The following is a 21,933-nucleotide window of genomic DNA, read 5'->3' on the forward strand; positions in this document are numbered from 1 at the left end:
CCTGCGACTGTCAAGTTCAAGTCACGATTTGTCTCCCGATCGCGTATCGATCCCATTGCCATACGAGAGTTAATTAACTGCACAGATGTATCGAGTAGCTTAAAATGACATATGGGACGTCCCGATATGAACATTATTCATCATCATGGGCGTCAAATATTCGAGCCTGCTTGGGAGAGGCAAGTAGCAAAATGTATCAATAAAAATTATTTCGCGAAAATCATGGAGTTGGAACGTCTTCATATTTTACAATCGCAATCGCACATGCGGGGGTGACTGCCGCGTGAGATGATCAGATTAATTAGATCGAGATTGCCGAGCGTGCGCGAGCGATTAATCGCGGACTTGGAACAGCGGCGCGCCTCGCGTGTATGCCTTTCGTTTCGGGGCGTACAAAAGGACGAGAGGAAGAGAGATGCACCGAGATCGCGCCCGGATAAAAGACGCGCTCGCGTACACCTGAGAGTAGCAGGTGCAACGCAAGGTCTCGGTCCTCGGACGGAGTCCTGCTCCTCTCTCGCGTGACAGAATATGCGCGACGCGGAGCGACGTGCAGCCAGAGTGCAATCGTAAATAACACCGAATGTTTAAAATAATTGATATATATCGAATTATTAAAAATTTTCCTTATGCAAAACATAAAAAATAGTATTGATAAATTTAATACGATTTTCACTTTATCGATATAGATAAGTATCAATGGTTGGAATATGAATCATTTGTAGAAACACATAATCTCTTTTATTTTAGAAAGATAAAAAGATGCTTTACGAGAAAAAATTGAAGTTCTAGTTTCGAGTTTAATGTACCAACATATATAAATATTTATATCTATTTGTGCCTTTAGCTCTGCTATAATTAAATTAATATATTATACACGGAGAGAAGGATTTCTTAAAATTTACCCTGAAAATACAGTAATTATGGTACAATACAATAAATTTAAAGATTTTTACCATGCACTTCAGTAAAATTAATCATACTTATTTTATATTTTATTGTAGTTTTATTAATGAATGTGAGAGATTTACATAAAAATTCTTCGAAATATAATGTTGTCCCACAATTATCATATTTTTAGGGTAAATTTTAAGATATAATTCTTTCCGTGTATATGTAACCAAATTGTATATATATGTAGTGGATATAAATATTATGACATTCAATCTTTACAATATTTATCGCTATCACAGCAAAGAGAGGAAGCGACAAAGAAAGTCAATCGTTGTGATAACTTAATTTTACTGTCTGCATTCACTGTCTAAATTGCAACCCCTATCGCGTTCTCTCCTTCACACTTGTTCTTTTTCTCTCTTACTGTACTTACCCGATATTTTTTTGGATGCCATTGAGCGATGGTCTGTCCATATCCATAACAGCGACCTTGACGAGCCTGCGACCTACGATGTTGATGGTATGCGGGTTGCAATTACTGTGTCGGCGCACGATGTCCACCTTCCGTTGAAACAGGAGTATGACTCTTTGTTGCTTGTTGTTGTTGTTATTGTTATTATTGACGGCCATGATAAATCGACCACGCGTGCGACGACGTGAGTTGAATTATCATCAGTTAATATTGCACAAAATTATGTAGAATATTAATTAATTGCTTCCGTGCTTAAACTATAATGGTACATATTAAAACCAAATTCCGAGATAAATTAAATTATCGTGGTATATCTCGAAACTATGATAATATTCGTTTACATAATTAAATTAATAAAATTAATCTTAAATGAGTTAATATAGACAGCAACCGTGCGTCATGTATTTTTCGACTATAAGAGGAACTTAACGGCAACAGTTGGAAACCAACGAACTCCTAACCGACTTACGACAGGAAAGGGATATTCGCTAATTAATTCCAAAAATGTGCTGCTACGCATGGGATTCTCGCAGTTCGCGCCATCAGATAAAAAGAATCACGAGGCACGAAGAATTCCTCGCGCTCGGCTTGATCCCAATCACGCAGATGATGACGCGGCTCCACCGACAGCTGCATACTCGTACTATTAACCGGCACTTCCAACTTTCGGACGCTGTTTCGTTAATCAGACATTATCATACAGAATCCTCCTACCGTACTCCGACAGTCGTTTACACGTTTCTTGGGAATCGAAAGTAGTAGTAAGTACAAGAAAGAAGATAAAGATAGAAATTATGTCATTATAGATATTTCATATTCACTATGAATCCATTTTAAACCAAGTTAAAAATGTAAAATTTACTATTATTTCTTAATTAAAAATTGGGGTTATTAAAATATTTAAAAGAAAGTAGAAAGTATTTGATTAAATATTTGTTTAAAAAAATTCGATTGAGTCAGTTAAAACAATCGTCAGTGGAAGGAAATGCGAAGTGTTTTGCGTATAAAACTCGCAATAAAATTGGCCAAACATTCGTGAAGATGAAATTTTTGTCTGTTTATTGCTAATATAAATACTATTCTTTTACAAATTGAATTGGCCTAACGACGTTTCGTAACATGCATAAAAAATATCGGCTAGTCGAGTCTAGTGACGGAATAATGCTATCGTTAATGAAAAATGTACAAAGACGCCGAGAGAGCGAATGATAAAGAAGACGAAGAAGGCAAATTCAAAATGCTTTCCCGTCTCCTTTTTCGTCGACGTTTTCGCCAGAGGTCTGATCTATCGATGATCGTCGTCAGAATTCGGCGCCGACGTGCGCGTCATGTCGATTATCTAATTGTACACTTAAGAGTTAAAAACGAGAGCTACACTTGTACCACATACGTAGAATTGGATCGATTGATTAATAACAGAAATCGACCTCTTTCACTCCCGCAGCAGATGAGTGTCCCACAAGAATTCCATTTTGCACATTTAATCAAAGAGTACGATCCAAATTGTTGTAAAACCGAGAAGACGAATCCGACAAAAGGATTCAAAGGCAAGCATCGAATTAAGTACCTAACTGACATCGACAACTGTATTTTCTAAACTGTATTTTCGACAATGAGTTTCGCTTTACTTCTTACGCCATAACTAAAATAAATATAATTGTGCAATAGATATAATCGCAACAGTGCCTAAATATTGTCAATTGCTGCCTCCTTTCATATTATATATTTATAATTATAATTTAGGATAACAGGGGGCGAGACGAGAGTCTAACTTATAAGAATTGCACGCTCAAGTCACGTGTACAGAAAAATCACTGGCAGAAGTTAAACTCTCACAAAACACATTAATTACATGCTATATTTTAATCGAGTCTGAATTTCAAAAAATAAACCACGAGCCACAAGAATTTTTTTTCACTACACTATTAACTGGCTGATTGATCCATGGATTGAAATCGACACCTGGCGGAAAGAGAAAACGCAGAGGTATCTTGAAAACAGCTTACCAGCATCGCAAAACTTGCGCGTTGTTTAACCAGGACACTATTCTTCCTCTGCAAAACTACGATGATCCTGCACGTGGCTGTTGCTGCGTGTAAAATCCGAAAGGTCGTGATTCCGCCAATGAGGATGATGACGACGATGATGATGAAGATAACAGTGTCGAATTCGCGGCTGCGAGTGAAGATGACGACGAAGACGAGGTACCAGTCATCGAACGCTTCTGCGACGATGAAGATGCTTTTTGCTGATTGACACCTGCGACCGTTTGATGAGATCTGATGGGGACTGGCAGCGGCCGCTGGACCTTCTTGCCATGATGATGACCGGGGGTGCGATAGCCCTGATGACCAGGCCCAGTTGGCCGTAATCGTGGCCGACCAGGGCCACGACGTATCCCTGTAGATCCACTGCGTCCCGACAAAGGTATCAAAGTGCCAACTGGACCCAATGGACCAACCGTGCTGGGACCATCCCCGTCAGCAGGATCTGAAGTCGCAGGCGTCCCTAGGACATAAAAATGTACGCCTCTTTGTTCGAGGAAGTTCTGCTGGAAACGCTGCCATTGCGGCAATAGCTTGTCGATTCGACATAACTCGATAAAGTACTGGTTTTTTTTATGTGAAATATAATGATAAAATTACATGTATACATTGTGTGTATCTATGCGTAAATGAGTGTTAGATTCTTTTAAATCTAATCAAAATCCAATTTATCTTAATTTGCTTACTCACTATTGTCACATCAAAAATGAAAAAAATACATAGAAGTCCTATTAACTATATTAAAAATTCTATTAACTAAGGTAAATGTACGGTCACTACAACCGGAAATAATAACAATTTTCTTATTAATTCGCTTATTAATTCATTTGGGTCTTCTTACTGATGATGATACATTATGATACATTTCGTTGTAATAACCGTAAGATGGATACATTTTAACACCTGTAGCCGTTAAAATATGCTAATCTTATGGTTATCACAATCGAAACTATAGTTCTTACAATGAAAAAATATATTATTGGTCGTGGCAACCGTAGCTGTTTTTTTCCATGAGAGTTTTCGGTATATTTTACAAGCGTACTCTATCAAATGCAAATATTGTTTTATTGAAAATATATTTTGATATGTTTTTCACAAATTTTCATTGTGTTTTCTCGCTTCTGACTTTATCAATCTGAATTGTAATAAATGGTCATAAGTTTGCAAATTACTAACGATAAATAAAATGACTCACATAATAACAACAAAATAATTCATATTTAAAGAGATATAAATATATCTCTTTAAATATGAATTATTTTGTTGTTATTATGTGAGTCATTTTATAATCGAAATCGAGATTTATAGAGAAAACGAGAACATATGTTAATCATAATAATTAAATATTTCGAGGTGAACGAAATTGTTCACGATTACGGTGAAGCAGATGCGCGACATCACTCGATACTGAGTTTAACGTTGACTGGTTCGACCAGTTAATTGATTATTCACTGGTTATTCTGGCGATGTGGCCAAAAATGAGAGAGGAGACACTCAAGACTCGTGGTCTGCGAGGTGTTAACTAGTTAGCAAAGGAGCAAAACGCTCAAATTATCACTCGTCAGTCAAATACCATGGGAAAAAATATCAATTGTATATATTTGTACAACATCTTGCACAATTAACAAATATTCCCGTGAGGAAGCAAATCGAGAAAAAAAATTCCCACGAGTAACGAAGAGTACATTTTTCTCAGAAGCACAAAATAGATATATTCAATACTCGAGTTTCTACAATTTTTAAATAAGCAGACAAAGTACGATGTTCAAACATGCATTATTTGAGCATCGTGAGAGAACGTCATTGTTACGTTCTTCGATATAATGTGTTAAAATATCACGTAACAAACGTTTGGAAAGCGTTGCACGGGAGATTCTATCTTGTGCTTTTCACGAGTCGAGTCGATCGAGTTCTCGAGTAGAAGCGATTCGGGGAAATTTTTCCGATGGGATGCGATGAACGTGAAAATAAATGCCCCATCTCGTGGATATCTCGTATTTTGTCCTTTGCGTCTTTACCTCGCCGCTTCGTTGGCATTCCGAAGCACGTACCCGATCGCTCGAGGAGCCGTTCCTCTTCAGTCACTACGGTCTAAGAGGACACTTAACGAAATGGACGAGCAGTGGAAAACGCGAAAATGCGCGTCTGTCTCTATAAAGCTGCCGACTCTCGCACTCGCAAGCGATGATAATGCATCTTGAAAATTCCATGCGTGAATCGCATTGACTGGGAAGAGAAAGAAATTCAAAGACGCTCCGTAAGAATCTGAGTTGGCGATCTTCGAATGTCGCGTATAAATAAGTCGGGATATAATATATTCCAATCGTCAGATATAGAAATGCACGTATGCGATGTTACGTTGTATTTTGTAGAAGTATGAACAAAAATTATTGCGCTTAAAATATTATTCTTTACAATTATTAAGCTATCAAATAAAGCTCGGCTCTCGATAAACAATGTCTGACTGGCAAATTGTGAAATTGCGTGAACAGCTTGGATGAAAGTAGAAATCCAAATGGTGTCTCTGCATTAAACAGACTCATAAAATTAGCTATCACATGCCTGTACGTAATGAAACTCGCTATCTAAAGTCTAGGTAATTCAATAGAAATTTCCGTAATTTAATTTACAACTTGCATTATAGTCAAATTAAATTGTAAACTATGTTATAACTTTGTACTTAATGTATATACGCGCAAGATAGAACTCGATGTAAAGGTAAAACTTTCGAGATAAATAAAGAACCGAAGATATTCTCTATGGAATGTCCACAGGTTGTTATATCTTTGCCTCATCCTATTCTACCGCGCGTCCTACCATTATATTATCTCATGCGATAAAACCATCTCCTTCACTATATATTTTATCTCCTATTCGTGTCTGACTAGTCTAAAACATTAAATTTCTGCAACATCAAGGCCAATAGGAGTCCATTTAAAGTTACTTGAATGTCCTAAAATTATTTTTTTTTTTTTTGGATTTATTCATCTGAGCTTATTGATCATCTTGTTTTTTTTCTAAAATTAGACTAAAAATGTGTATCAAATAATAAATATATTAGTTAAAAAAAAAAGTTAAGATTTAATAAAATCACATAACATGTTTTGGCTACAATTTCGAGCCCTCCTCAGATGTAAAAGAAATGTACAATAAAAAGTTATACACTGAGAGAGACGTAATACAAAAGATAATAAAAGATGCAAATAATCTATAATGCCAAATCGATAAATTATTAGTGTTGGATGAAATACTTGAAGCAAAGGAAACGAAAATTGCTCTAATTATAGAACATTCAAGTAACTTTATTAATGGACTCCTATTGGCCTTGATGTTAAAGAAAATAAATTTTTAATATTGAGAGTTCTATTTTGTCTTTCTTAATTTTAGTCCAAAAGACTTGAAGAAAAAGCTCGAAATTAAAAGATGAGACAATTATTTAGTAAGATCTTACAAATCTCTCTTCTCTCCGTTCATTAAATTCAGTTAAGTGAAATCATTAATTTTATGCATCCCAAATCCTATTTTATAATCTAGGATGATAAAACTATGTAAATGAAACTAACTCATCTCTTTGTATCACGCGTATATTTTTGATATTTAAAGCAAAGACTCGTCATAAATCGCCTATAATAAAATTTATACCTAAATCTTTACGTAAATATATCTTTATATTTCAAGTAAGTATCGACGAATTTCATTTTTAATTTACAATTTTCAGACTACATCTTCATGATATGTCAATATTAATAATTGTAACTGTTGTTTAATTGTAAATAAAACAGGAAAAAATATTCGAGAATCCTTTTCAAATAACGATATGAAAATACGATATTCAAGAAGATGCGGAACTGACGGACGAGATGACACAGTAAGGTACGGAAAGGCACGGCACGAATCGACAATATTCAACCCCTTAGGGTCCGTGTAATTCTGTACCCTATAGGTTGTCTCTTTTTTATTTGATTTCGCAATACGACAAGGGAAATTAGACGTCCGGATTATGCAACTGAAATTATAGTTGCATTTGAAAATACTAGATGTTAACAAATTAAATAATAATTGAATAAAAATAACTTTTAATAAATATCACACAATAGTTACATGCTCCAATATATAAATATTGAGATTAATATAGATATATAGGTTTATCATATTAAAAAAGAATGCTTACACGAAAGAATGATAAATTGTTTAGCTCTGAACTAATCTTGCATACAAAAACTTGTATATGTAAAACGTAAATTTTAACTACACGATGTTATCTAAACAAAATTTAGACCTCTCGATAATGTATCTTTCGAAAGGACGATTATTAATTTGTAATAATTAATAATAATTTTAATTTCTCAGTCCAAAATTTATTCCTATTAATCCATCATCAGTTATCGGTTTATCGGTCAAAATAAGATATAACGTATAATCAATAGAAATAATGCTGAATATATGTTGGTGAGAGCTCGGAACATTAACAGCTGGATCAAGCGCGCGCTGCATCTCGATAAGGAGATAACTAATGGACAAAAGGACGAAGTAAGGGAGGGACAGAAAAGACACGTAAAAAGGGCGGTAACGAGAAGAAGACGAAGAAAACGACGTTGACGAAGACAAAAAAGAAGAGAAAGGAGCCAGAAAGAAGAGAAAAGAGAAAGAGAGAGAGAGAGAGAGAAAAAGTACGCGCGAGTTCCAAAAACCTAAGAAGAGCATCGATCGCAGCTGTCGCCTTCGCTCCGCACCTGCTATTGTCCGCCTCGTCTTCCAGTCGACGACAAGTGAGAGAGACCGACCCCTTTCCTTTCGTATGTAGGTACACGTAGCACGAGATGGAATGTGTTAACGTGCGCACGCACGCACGCACGCACATACGTACGTATGCACTCACGTGTATGTTCACTGCGTGTCCACGGTCCACGTGGCGTTGCGTGAGGTCGTCTTATCGGACATACGCACCGTATTCCTTTCTCTCTTTCTCTCTCGTTCTGTCTTTCTCTAATTAGCACGAGAACGAGGAGCATATAATGATGCTCGTTCAACGTTCTTACGATCTCGAGTTTGCTCCATGCGAAGAAATTAATACAGTTTCATTAAAAGCAGGACATTTGAGAAAAATCCTATTGCTTTTAATGCAACGATAATTTTGCTTACATTTATTTTCTGATAAAACGAAGATTTTATCGTAAGCTATATGTAATATCAAAAACAGCATCGTATATGTCAATTACTATTTCCATCCAATATTATAATATTGTTATTATGAAGTAAAGAAGTTTTAAATGCTTCACGTTTTATTAGTAACTGGAATTGTATATCGTTCGCCTTGATCTGTTTAAAATCGTTACGTATTTCCGATGACTGGCAGATTTCTAGAACACCCTTGTCACACAATACACTATGCGTCGTGCAACAAATGTTTCAGCTAAGCTTTCCCCATAGGACTAAGCCCAGTAAGCCCTGAATTCGTCGTTTACAAAACGTGTCTCCGAATGAGTCACGAAAAAAGGGGGGAGGCGAATGTCTCTAAGGGTGCTTCGTGGAGAAACGCCAACTGTTACCCCCTCGACACTCGTGGGTGCACATGTGCTCGCGAGGGAATTTCAGCACTGGCCGTCAATGGGGTCGCAATGGACCCACGGGCATTCTTCTCGCGAACCACAAAGTCCCCTGAGAACCCGGGCAAGTGCTTGGACGAAAGATAGCGTCGAGGGTGTAAAAGAGGAGCGGGAGTGAGGAGACCTCTGACGTACGAAAAAACCAGTCGGGATTGACGGTATATCGATTAATGTGATCGCATTCGCAAAAACAGTTATTTTTCTCGTGACTGAACGCTTTCATTTCGCGATGTCATTTTATTCTTATCCAATTTGCCAACATCGTATTAATAACAGTGATATTAATATTATGAATATTTTCCTTTTTGCACATTATAAACATTTCCATCTGATACAATTGGCCTCGATAAAGCTATAAACAAGAGAGATTGCAATAACTGCATGAATGTATAACATTGTTAACAGAGCCAATATATAGATTAAATTGTGTGACCTACATTTGTTAAGCATTTATAAATCACATAACTGTGATGCTTACGTAAATAATCAAAACACAAACATTAATAAACATCAGAATAATTATCCTCTCAAACGAGATCGTAAATTATTATATATAATCATTAAAAAATTAATATTTTTAGCGCTGAAATTAATTTTACTTACATTGTTTAGGCAAAATATTTATTTTTATTTACGCGATATTTATTTAACCTCATAAATTACTAATAAATATTTAAAAAGTGTGAGACAATTATTCAAAAACAAGTACTTACAGTGTCGCAATACTTCATTAGAGCATCCACCTCCATCATTCGATGACATCGCCGTCGATGATGATTCATTGGCTACATTTGAAACCTTCGACGATGGATGCATTAAAAGCAGTCCTCTTCCTTTACCGCCAATTGGTCCTCCCCTACGAGAACCTCGTGGTCGACCACGTTTGCTCGTGCCGCGTACAGATTGTCGCATTCGCGCGTTCGCACCCATGCCGAAGGCGAAATGTCCGAGTCGGGCGATTTTAGCTGGAGATTCTCCAAATTGGTGGAGACTGCCTCGGGACTGTCCATGAGGGTCGTTACCGGAAACCGCCACCGGACCGTCCACATCGACCACGAGTCCCTCGTTGCTTGTTTCATCCTATAAGAAAAAAAAACAAAATATCAAAGTATCAATATCAAGGATCATACAGCGCTATTATATAGATGGTGACACAAAACAAGAAAATGCTTTTAAAATTATTAATATATTTGTCATCACCGAAGACTTTTTTTAAATTTTGTCTTAAACATGTTGTACTTGACACTAACAAATAATAATTTTTATAATATAAATAAAATATATCAAAATATTAATAGGTATATAAAAATATATGTTAATAAAAATACAAAGTTTTTAACGCTTGTTCGATATGAAAACGTACTTCTGACTTAGCTGGGCTGGTCGGTGTACTGTAATTATCTATATTTTCTAGTTGTTGATGGTGATTGTTCTGGTGCTGTGACTGAATCGGATGGGTAGCCGGTTTAGACTCATTAAGATGAACGTAAACGGTATCGTTGTTCTTGTCGCCATTAGCATCTGTCTGACATGGCTTCTTTGCATCGTTCTAAACAATAAAAATTACAGTAAAAAATATAAATGAGACGAAATGAGATACCCAAATTAATTTCAATTTTAATCAAAATATATAATTAACAAATTTTTTACTGATTCATTATGTTCTGGGTCAATATTACCAAACGACTTGTCAAGCAACAATGAACTTGATAAGTGGAATTAATTGTTGAATAAAATAATCAAAGATACTTATAGTAAATTCGACTGTAAATCGATAATATAAAGTATAAGACAATGAGGAATAAAAGATTTAAGATAAAAAATAAGCAAGTAGAAAAAAGTAATAGTTAAAGAAAATGATGAAAAAAGATTAAAAAGAATCTTTGCTACGCGACCGATAGCGGTGTATAAGGGCGCCGGGCTCACCTTGACCGGAAGCGCGGTTAACTTCCTCTTCCGGTCCCTCTCCTTGTGCTGTAGGTTCGACTCGAGGCGAACCTCCTCCGCTCGTTGCTGCTTTCTCTCCTCGCTTCGTTGGCTGTCTGAAATATATGAACGTACGTACTTGTACTATACGCGGAGGACGCAGCGGTGTTCGTTACTTCGTTTCTTATTATTATTCCTTATTAGGCCATTAGCATAAGCTAACGAGTATAATGTAATCGCGGCCACCTCAACCATCCCCCTCTCGCCCCTCGGCTCATTTTCGACGCGTTTGTGCATACACGCGCGTCCTGCCGTGGATACGATAGAACAGTCGATAGTAACGATGAATAAAAACTCGACTATTCAACGACTTTACAACGGATTATAATTTTAGATCTTAATTCGATATAGATCTTAATTCGTCACAAAATTTAATTTCAATGATAAATTTTTTATTAATTTAAAGAGAAAATACTGCTCAATATAGCGTCATGTTGTTCGATTAATTTTATACAAACTGTAATTTTGACAAAATTACAGTTACCGAATAAAAACCTCTAGGCAAAATAATAATATTACTAAAATACTTACATTTCGCTTCGATTTCCTCATCATCTAATAGCAGCGACACGACTTCTTTAGGTTTCAAAGTATCGGGCTTGAAATTTCCGCCGCTTATGACCATACGTTGAATCTGCATTAAAAACAATCTTTATGTATATTTTGTTTATTTGACTTTAACATCTAAGTGCAGCGATTTATAAAACGAACCTCGCTTTTTTCGCGCGCTCTCTGCAAAATTCGTTCTTCAATGGTTCCTTTACATATTAATCGGTAGACCGTAACTTGTTTGGTCTGTCCCAGTCTGTGGGCGCGATCCATAGCTTGTTGATCTACGGTAGGGTTCCAATCACTATCATAAAATATTACCTGCAAATAAACATCGTTAATTGCAATTACAGAGTCCAAATTGTAATACCTAATTATTGATGCGTGAAATAGCACAAATTAATATTATATAATATTTCTTCAACGTAAAATCAACTTATGCATTTCCTTTTTATACATATAGTACTATTATAAATTATTTTAAACTCTGTAATATGAAATTAAACCATACATAATTAAAATATATAGAAAATAAATACAAATTATAAATAATTTAAACAATTTCGTGCATAATATATATAATCGCACAGTAATAGATATATATATATATATACACACCCACGTTTTTTAATTTCATATTATCTATTCAAAACTGTATGATTATATTATTTAGATTAATGTGATAAGAAACTCTAAAAATTTATAAAAAAATCTTACATTAACAGACGAAGTTATCAAATATAAGAGAAAAAGTTTTTAATTAAAATATTAGTAAGAAAATAAATTACATTTTGGGTCAAATTGAATAGCATTCACAATTTGTACAATTGAATGCAATATTGGATGAAGCATGTAGCATGCCGCGACAGATTTGTTAAATCGATGACAAAAGATTGAATGGTATGGACTATCTTATGATATCTTTATGCACGAAAGCAATATTCTATAATGTAGACATTTGTTTTCCTTTTATTGTAAAATATAGAAAATGCATTTTATCGCGTGCGCGCATACAACACGCATGATGTTCATAATCAAAGAGAATAGAAACTGAAAAAGTCGAAGTAACAAGTAAGTAAATATTTAAATTTTAAAGCAAGGAGAATTACTAACCGTGTCTGCTGCAGTAAGGTTGATACCCAAGCCACCAGCCCTAGTACTGAGTAGAAAGACGAATATGTCCGCTCTGAAACACGAAACAATCCCATAGATTAAACCAAGCCGAGAAATGAAGACCGAATCAGCCATTTTGTATGTAAATTAATTTAAGATCTCGGCGTGTCTTTGAAAGATAAAATTCTCCTTGGCACACGAAATTTTAATCGTATATTCTTTCATTCTTTTTATTTTACTCTTCTATTTTGATTTATTTTCAAGCGTAGTAGAATTAAAATTTGATGTACATAAATAAGTATTGTTATTAATTAAGGAATCAATATAAACTAGACAAAAAAAGAGATATTCTAACATTTTGTTCGTTGTTCAATAGTAACATAAAAATATAATTATTCAAAGATTCAAATAATACTTAGGAAATGAAATTATAATAATCAGTACACGCTGCCTAATAATAATCTAATAGAAGCTTCTGTTTTGTAGCTGTCGCGCATTTGAACGTGCAGCTGTCTGCAAGATGGAGACGATTCGGCAATTAATTCGCGTTTTAGTTATGCGCGGCTGAACCATACAGGACATGCGATCTGAGGATCGCGCTTTAAATATACAACTGTATGCTGTTATATTTATAGGCAGACATAATCTAATTATTATAGCACAGCGCAACTGTTAAACGTATTTTTTATTAATACACAACTGATGCTGACATCAATTTAAATTAAAAAATTTTAAACAATTAAAATCGGAAAATTCAAGTATATTATCAAATTCTTTGGTAACATTATAATAATAAATATACATATGTAAAATTATTATAATAAAATGGAATAATTACCTCTTTTGGAAATTCTTTGGTAACATTATAATAATAAATATACATATGTAAAATTATTATAATAAAATGGAATAATTACCTCTTTTGGAAATCTGCCACCATGTCTCGACGATCTGAGATTTTTGACGAACCATCTAATCTCATAAACGTATGTTTTCTATGATACATATACTCCTACAAGAAATCAATTTCCCATAATAAAGCAGTTATATAACGAATGCAATAAATAAATGAAACACACCTCTAGCAAGTCGATCATTTTTGTCATTTGAGAATAGATCAGTACTCTATGACCTTGTTCTTTCAAACGTCGTAACAGACTGTCCAATACAGAAAGTTTGCCAGCGTCTGTCACTAACGTTTGTTTATCTAAAATAATTTAATTTATATTTAACATCTTTAAATCAATAGAATTGTAAATAATCTTACTATACTATGTTAATATATATTTGATTTATATAATAATATAATATTAAAATTGAATATACAGAAGCGCTATGTGTTTCACTGATTATCTCCGTATCCAGATCCATTATTAGCCGAAGAAGGCAAACTAATAATTGATCTGGTTACAGTTAAGCGGGGAGCACAGACTTTTGCATAACGCATAAACCATATACATAAAGAATTTGATTGGTCCATTGACTCATGCATAAGAAAATGGACTAATGAAATTCCTTATGCACATGCTTTATGCGTTATGCAAAAGTGTGTGTTTCTCGCCTTAGAAATAAACAGCGAAAAGCATAGCTACCGTATAGAAAGCATAGAACTTATAGTATTGGAATAGGAATAATCTATTCAAGCAGCGAGTGGAAGGTGTGAGCAACATCTGAGAGACAGAAGAAGTATTTCTCATGTATTTCTATATATTTCTGTTCTGCTCAGTGTTTTTTCTTCTTTTTGCATATCTGTATTTCACTAAGCAGGATAGAAAGATATTTCTATCCTTTAGATGTTGCTCACAGTTTGACGTTTGCATTCCTATTCTAGTACTATAAGTTCTATGATAGAAAGTAATTGCAAAGCCTCAAAAGTATGTCTTGAATATACCTGGTACAATAATATGTGACCATCCATTAATAGGAGCACATGCAGATAATCCACCCTGCGGCTGATAACAAAACGTAGATATTGTTTGGCTAGCACGAATACCCAATTTTTCTTCAGAAAATGCTCGTTCACAACCAAGCCAAAGTAATCTTTGACCGAACGGACCACCACATTCCTCGTGCCTCTTCCAGGCACATGCTGCAGAACTATTACTGACATATAATTTTCGTGGACTAGCTTGAACCTACAATTAAAGAAAATTAATCATCCCCCATTAAGTACATCATTCCCTGTTTCTATATCTGTAACGTTAAACAAAGTTGTACCAACCTTAGGATTGTTATCGCAAACAAATGCAGGAATCGTTGTTTGTTGGCAATATCGCATTATAGGCTGTCGTGGATGATGAGGATGTTCAGGAAGCAAAGCCAATTTTGAATCTTCCGTTTGATCTATTTTACCAGTAGGTAATATCCTTTGTAACTAAATATTAAGATATATTGTATTACACGTATATATTATACTTTGTAAACTTTGAATCTACGTGTATATATACATATATATTATGTAAAATAAAATATTATTACTTTTAATAGCTGATTAGCTTTTTTACTACTACGTAGTATTCTGTGGGCAACAGTTTCCGGCATTGAATGTATCGTATGATTGGTATGTGTATAGAAAGCTTCTCCTTCGATTATCTTGCTGGTAAAGAATATGTCTTGCAATGTTGTTGATAAAACGTCAAATTTTTTGGGCAAGTAAAACATTTGATTTGTAAATGTTCTCGATCTGTTACCGACGTGCCAATTTTCCCAGTATTGCACCATTCTTAGTCTTCTTTCCATAAACGTTATCAGACATAATCTATACATACGAGATTAAAATTAATTATAAAAAATTGAAATTAAAATAAAACAACTTATCAATTATATTTCTAACTTGATATTTACGTACCTAAATAAAGTACCACCAATAAATGTTTTGTTTATTTCCATTGGAGATAGATTAATAAATCTACTAAATGAAAATGTATTTTCGCACGAATCTTCATTGTAGTAAAGAGAACGGTGAATATATTCTGCGGCAAATATAAACAACCTGTTATATAATAGATGATCTTTGGATGGAAATGCTAGATGCAAAAGTCCTTCGTTATGAAATAAAGCAGGCATATTATAAAATTCAGTGTTCATAAAAAACGGTGATTTAGCGTCCCTACGTTCAAAGAGTTCAGGATGATTGCAGACCTGTAATTAATACATTCGATTATAATAACTAGATTACTTTTAAGATAAAATTAGAATAATTATAATAGCTATGATTAATTTATTATTATATATAGAATATAAATAGTACTATACATTTTAATAGAAATACATATCATAGTACCTTTCGGAATTGCATGACTAGATTCATTAGATTGGAAGTAAAATTTTTATCGTTGGATGCAGTGTCCCCTCCGCCCACTGTATAATGCAATAAATCCTCTATTCGAATTTTTTTCTTCAATGCTACAAATAAAATAGATGTATCAAATATTATAAATATCTACTGATTATGATACAATAAAATCAAAATACCTGAATAAAGTAACTTTTGACGAGTTGTCAGTGGACAATATACCATTACTTCAATCTTATCGGATAATTCATTTTCCACATCTTTTTTTATTCTTCGTAACATAAAAGGTTTTAAGATCATATGAAGTCTCGATAAGTGTTCTACAGCATAAAATTGATAACACATATATTTTGTAATTAATAATCACTTTGCGTTTAACATGATTTGTCGAAAATTACTCACTTTCGTCTATTCCTGTTTTATTTTCTGCATGACTTTCAATATCTTTGGAAAACCATTCGTTAAATTCATCGTGCGAATCGAATAATGTAGGCATAATAAAATGTAATAACGCCCATAGTTCTGCCATACTATTTTGTATAGGCGTACCACTGAGCAATAATCTATTACGACAACTAAATCCCAGTAACAATTTCCATCTCATGCTGTTAAAATAATTAAAATACATTAATTAGAAAGAGATTACTATTATGCAATTGTTATAAAATAACGAAAAAAAAAACAAAATAACATACCTGCTTGTGCTTTTTATAGCTTGTGCTTCATCCAAGATCATATACTGCCATTTTATTCTATTAAAATATTTATAATCCGTAATTACTAATTGATAACTTGTTATTACAACATGGAAAGAAGCTTCCTTTGTGTGTAAATCCTTAGTATCCCAAAATTGTCTGAGTATTTTGCGTTCTTGAGGATTACCCCAGTATGGAACTACTTTAAATACTGGCACAAATCTTGCCATTTCTTGCTGCCAGTTATGTAACGTTGAAGCAGGTGATATAATTAAAAATGGTCCCCAGACAGCTAAAATTAATTGCCAATTATACATTTATTTTGTCAAATTATTTCTCGCAAAAGTTCAACACAATACATATGCAACAAGATAATAATTAAATTTAATCTGTATATGATAAATGCTTACAATATCTTTCGGCAACGTGACATAAAAATGCTATGGATTGTACAGTTTTTCCCAGACCCATTTCATCAGCCAGTATTCCACTAATACCCTGAAATAATTAACAAAAAAAATTATATTTATGTAATAAAGATATTATATAATCTTAATAAACTAGTATATACATACATAGTTACACATGTACATAAATATACATAGTTACAAACCTGGTCATACAAATTTGCCAACCAATTCATTCCTTTTAATTGATAACCTTTCAAATTTCCCTTGAAAATTGAAGGTTGTGGATGCTCCAAATTCTCAGGTGTATCACTCAAACGTAACTCTTGAGATGCAGCAGCTGTATCAAATTGTTTGGTCCTTGCCTTTTCGTTGTTAAACGCTTCAGTAGCATTTTTCTTTGCTTTTTGTTTCATGATTTCACTGCACATTTAGCAAACATATGTTTTTATTGTAAATATAAAATCCAAAAAGATTAAGATTAAATTTTTTAATTACATTTAACAACTGTTAAAGTTATTATCTTAAGGATTTATGCAAATAAAAATAATATATCCTTAATTCAAATACCTATCATAATCATCAATGCCAATAAGCCTGGGATTCTTTTCTTCATCTAATTGATTCAAGATTCTTAATTGTTCCTCTGCTGATGCTTTATCTATTTTTCGCGACATAAAATGAGCATACAATTCTGTCTGAGTAATAAGGAAATTTAATTTTCTTTGCTGACGTTTTGCCTGAAACAAGAGCAATATAAAAACATTTGAAAAAATAGAGAAATAGAAAACGTATTTTATATATAATCTAATATTTTCTTACTTCAATAAGTTCTACATCCATTTTACGTTGTTCTTCAGCTTCTTTCTCTAATCTTCTTCTAGTTTCCCGTTCGACTCGGTCGTAACGTTTCCAATAAGACTGCATTTCTCTTGTCAAACGCTTTGCCCGCCAGATAGTTTCTTTCATATTTTTCTGTGACTAAATCATAGAAAAAGATAGATATACATATGCATGATTAATAATTTTAAATCATAAGTACTAACCTAAGTATTAATTTATACTCACTTGCATGGCTTTTTGCCTCCAATATTTCATACAATGCTGCGCTACTTTCTTACAACTTATTAGCATTTCCTTATGATTATTGGTTTTCGCCCTTTGTACTTTTCCTAGTTCCTTTTTAGACATCATCACCCATATTTTTCTCCTTCTCATCGTCATCACTTCAACACTCTTAGTATTATGTTTTTTTCTACCCCTACCTCGAGGTTGATGACGCATGATAGCTTCTAATTCAGATTCGTCTAACTCTTCTCCTCTAGGAATTGATTTATCCCATTCTCCCTCTGGATATTCTCTTTTCTAAAAATAGAACACATAATATTTTATAAAAAGGAAATATAGAATGTAAGCGTATCAATATAATATAATATAAAATTTGGTACATACATGGAATTCTTCAGATGTACAGTGACGATTAATTTTTTCTTTCTTAATTTTCATAATTTTTTTATCTGGTTTTTTCTCTTTCTTCTTTTTATTTCCCACAATTAACTTTTGATGCTCTAAAAATCTATCGTAATTGGATAATAGACCAGCACTATAATATTGATATTGTATATTCTGAAAATAACAATACTTTATAAATAAGAAAAATAAAAATAAGCTAATAAACCAGATTAGTTTCAAATTCTTAATTCTATATTGTAAATTAAAATATAATAAGGATATCATATAAACAATTTAACTTGTAACAAAGTTGTACCCATGTTAACAAAAACATGGTAAAATATATAAAATAAAATATAAAAGTAAATACAAATAATTGAAAATTGCACGCAAATTAAAGATTAACAGTAAAAAAATAATATCATTATGAAATTATCATAATATCAAATTATATATTGGTAAGAATCTCAGGATACAAAAATACAATTGTAGCACTCAAAATTAAAATATAAAGTTAGAAATAGTTATGTGTATTGAAAAAAAACGGCAACATTTCTTGAAAAAATAAGAAAAACATGTATAGCTTATGGATGTAATTTTACAATACATAAATATATATTTTATGACATCCTAAATTGTTTGCATTACTAAACATACAAAGTTTAACTATCATATGATCCTTACTTCTGGTTTCTGATAAAAACGACCTTGATATTTTTTTCGTAATATGTGAAACTTCAACATCTCTTGAAAATCTTCTTCTGTGATTTGGCTATCTGTATCAGAACCTGATGCAGAACTATCAGAGGAATCACTTAAAAGAATATCTTGCAACCAATGTCTTTCTTCTCCTACATTGGACATATTATACAGCCTTAACTTATTGATTCTTGCTTCTAAAAAAATAATTTATATTAAGAAAACATTAATTAAATAGTTTAATAAAGTTAATATCACAATATGTATCAACCTTCTTTTCGAGTGGGTATATTATCAAGATAAGCATCTGAACCATCAGAAGATTCCGATGAGACAGATTTGTCATCTTCACTAAAAAATTGAAATCAAATGTTCATTTTACTATATACACAGTATTAATTTATGATATATTGTTAATGTATTACAAACTATAAAACAGCAAGAATATATTTATACAATTAATAAATATATCAGTACCTAGGTTTTTCTTGAAAAAGATCATCAATCTGCTTTAAGAAAGGCTGTACATTCAAGCTGCGTTCCAGTCTCTGCAGATGCAAAGGCGCAGCAATCTCAGCTTCCAGCTTCATCGTGTTTATTCTATCAGACATTACCCGTCTATGAGAAGTCTGACAATCTGTAACAATACACAATTAGAAAATAAAACAATTTTATTGATACTTATAAACTACCATCTATACAAGTCTTTTTTTTGGTAACATGCAAAGATAAATCTATCAATAATGCTGGCAAAGTAAAAAAGATACTTTTATATTGTATAGTACTAGATATATTGTAAGGTATTCGTTTTACTAAAAGAGATACTGAGTATATACAGTAATAAACATACAAGTTATAGCAACCTAACGCAAGTTTCTTCCTCCCAAAAATAGTGGAAGCCCAATGAAAAAAAACAACGAAGCCTTACAGGCTGTAATGAAAATAACGAAACCGAGTTTGTTACACGAGGATACACGGGACATCGACATAAATCTACCGGGACGGAAAAAGGAAAATATGCATGTTCCCGATAGCAAACCACGGAGAACGCTTATCAGATGAGCTACCGTTATCGTACTCCGGGGATTCTTGTGTTTCTGGCAGCGGATGACGCATATTACGGGCGTGGAACTGGCATGCGGGATCGTGCGCGGCTAATTTCATTATATAAGGCGAGTGACACGTCGTATCGGGAGCTAGTGCGGTTATAATTCGGCTAAATATCACGCCAACGGCGTTTTACTTTCACCTTATGTTTTGGTTATAAGTCGGCCCCGCTTATTTCGCACGCGTAACAAAGTCTACTACCGGAATGCGATTTCCTCTATTCACAGCGGAATCAGATACATCGGTCGGAGGGGAATGCATGGTAGAAGGAAGCCTAGAGAACGCAGACATTTGGCGTGCCATTAAAGCGGGGCAGGGATAGGGCATATTGCTCGCTACCATTTTTGTTTTCAGTAGGTGGCGCTGGCCGCGCCCGTTCGTGCAGCTCTTGGCGGATCTCGTTTCTGGATACTCCTTTCGGTATCTACCTGTGCATGTTGTATACATACAATTTCGAATTATGGTCCAAATCTCGATCCGCTTTCTAGTATATGCCGCAACGAACGTTTATCCCACGCAAACGCGCGATCCAAGATACTCGTGTTGCCTTAAAAAACGCGCGATTTTAGAAAATTCAATTATATCATAAAGACAGGAAAACGTTGGCGAGTTTTTGAAAAAGAGATTCCGACGCAATTTCGATATATCGACATAAACTTTTTTGTCGAGTTTTCTTTATTGGAATCGAATTTGTAGATACAATTAAATTATCGCGCGTGTTATTTTTCAATCCTTAAACGTATTTTTGTTCAACTACAAATTTATTGGTGTTTTTTCGCTTTCTCTTTCTTTAACGCTCAAAGATATTTATCTCTTTTTAAGTGTTTTTGGAATTTCATGCAACGCGGACAGACGTATAACTCGACAACGTAATGTTTGCAAAAATATTATTTTGATCTATATACTCTTGTAAAAATTTTTTAATTCGTACAAAAAATATATGTGACGAATAAATTATAGAAATTGCATTTAAGAAATTGTTTTATAAACGACTTGAGGCTAGCTCGAATATCGATAATTAAAATACATATCGCCTCAACATTTGTTTTTAGTGCGGTTTACAATTTAGGTAAAATACCAAAAAATATTTTAGGAAAAACGTCGTTTTTTTCGCATTTTCCATGGAACTTCACGATTCCAAAGAATTTAGAAGTTCGAATCGTGCTACTACGCGAATAGAACACTTCCGTTCATGCGCGTCGCGCGCGTCCTAGCCTCGAACCTGCACCGGAAGTGCTTCCATCAACTACAAAAGTAACCTATTTCGCCGACAAACATTGTTGAGTTATTTTCACAGACTCGCAAAGCGTCCGCAAAAATTCTCTGATTTTATCGAGTCGAATTATGACGATCGACCACGCAACCGAATTCCGCGTAAAAGCTAACGACTCACGGAGTTCCGGGGATGGGGGTGGGGGGGGGGGATTGTCTCGTTCAACGGAACTTTGTATCTTTTCTCAAATTGTTTTACAGAACGTATACCTGCACGTATTTCCGCTATACACGCTGCATCGTCGTTTCGGCGAGGAGAGCTTTGTTCAAGGCCGGACGAAATTTTTCCATCCAAGCCATTGGAAGCCTTCCAGTTATTGGGTGGGAGAAGGTGGCGTTGC

At 33.9% G+C, this 21,933-nt stretch overlaps 1 protein-coding gene across 5 annotated transcripts; it reads right to left on the minus strand.

Moving 5' to 3' along the window:
- Positions 1-1,389: 1,389 nt before the first annotated feature.
- On the minus strand, positions 1,390-21,873 carry Ino80 (chromatin-remodeling ATPase INO80). 5 transcript variants are annotated; one of them, XR_001940874.1, is made up of 28 exons: positions 20,463-20,626; positions 19,691-19,850; positions 19,485-19,564; positions 19,199-19,410; positions 18,515-18,688; positions 18,131-18,427; positions 17,885-18,043; positions 17,633-17,802; positions 17,269-17,485; positions 17,066-17,153; positions 16,656-16,947; positions 16,363-16,565; positions 16,140-16,280; positions 15,949-16,070; positions 15,514-15,806; positions 15,144-15,423; positions 14,887-15,039; positions 14,557-14,800; positions 13,745-13,872; positions 13,583-13,677; positions 12,666-12,738; positions 11,715-11,873; positions 11,535-11,637; positions 10,944-11,059; positions 10,381-10,566; positions 9,731-10,097; positions 3,373-3,874; positions 1,390-1,455 (listed from the first exon to the last, which is right to left on the minus strand). XR_001940874.1 is itself a non-coding variant. In XM_018546996.1 (27 exons), the coding sequence occupies exons 2-27, from the start codon at positions 19,822-19,824 to the stop codon at positions 3,429-3,431; spliced, it is 4,932 nt and encodes a 1,643-aa protein (XP_018402498.1). In that variant the 5' UTR covers positions 19,825-19,850; positions 21,803-21,873; the 3' UTR covers positions 2,422-3,428. The 5 variants fall into 5 exon arrangements, 4 of the variants coding, with proteins under 4 accessions (XP_018402498.1, XP_018402499.1, XP_018402497.1 ...); XM_018546996.1 differs by lacking the exons at positions 1,390-1,455; positions 20,463-20,626 and adding an exon at positions 21,803-21,873 and having other exon boundaries at positions 2,422-3,874; XM_018546997.1 differs by lacking the exons at positions 1,390-1,455; positions 20,463-20,626 and adding an exon at positions 20,660-20,695 and having other exon boundaries at positions 2,422-3,874.
- Between the last annotated feature and the right edge of the window lie 60 nt (positions 21,874-21,933).

This window comes from Cyphomyrmex costatus, unplaced genomic scaffold (genome assembly GCF_001594065.2).
Source record: "Cyphomyrmex costatus isolate MS0001 unplaced genomic scaffold, Ccosl1.0 scaffold60, whole genome shotgun sequence".
Taxonomy (NCBI): Eukaryota; Metazoa; Arthropoda; class Insecta; order Hymenoptera; family Formicidae; genus Cyphomyrmex; species Cyphomyrmex costatus.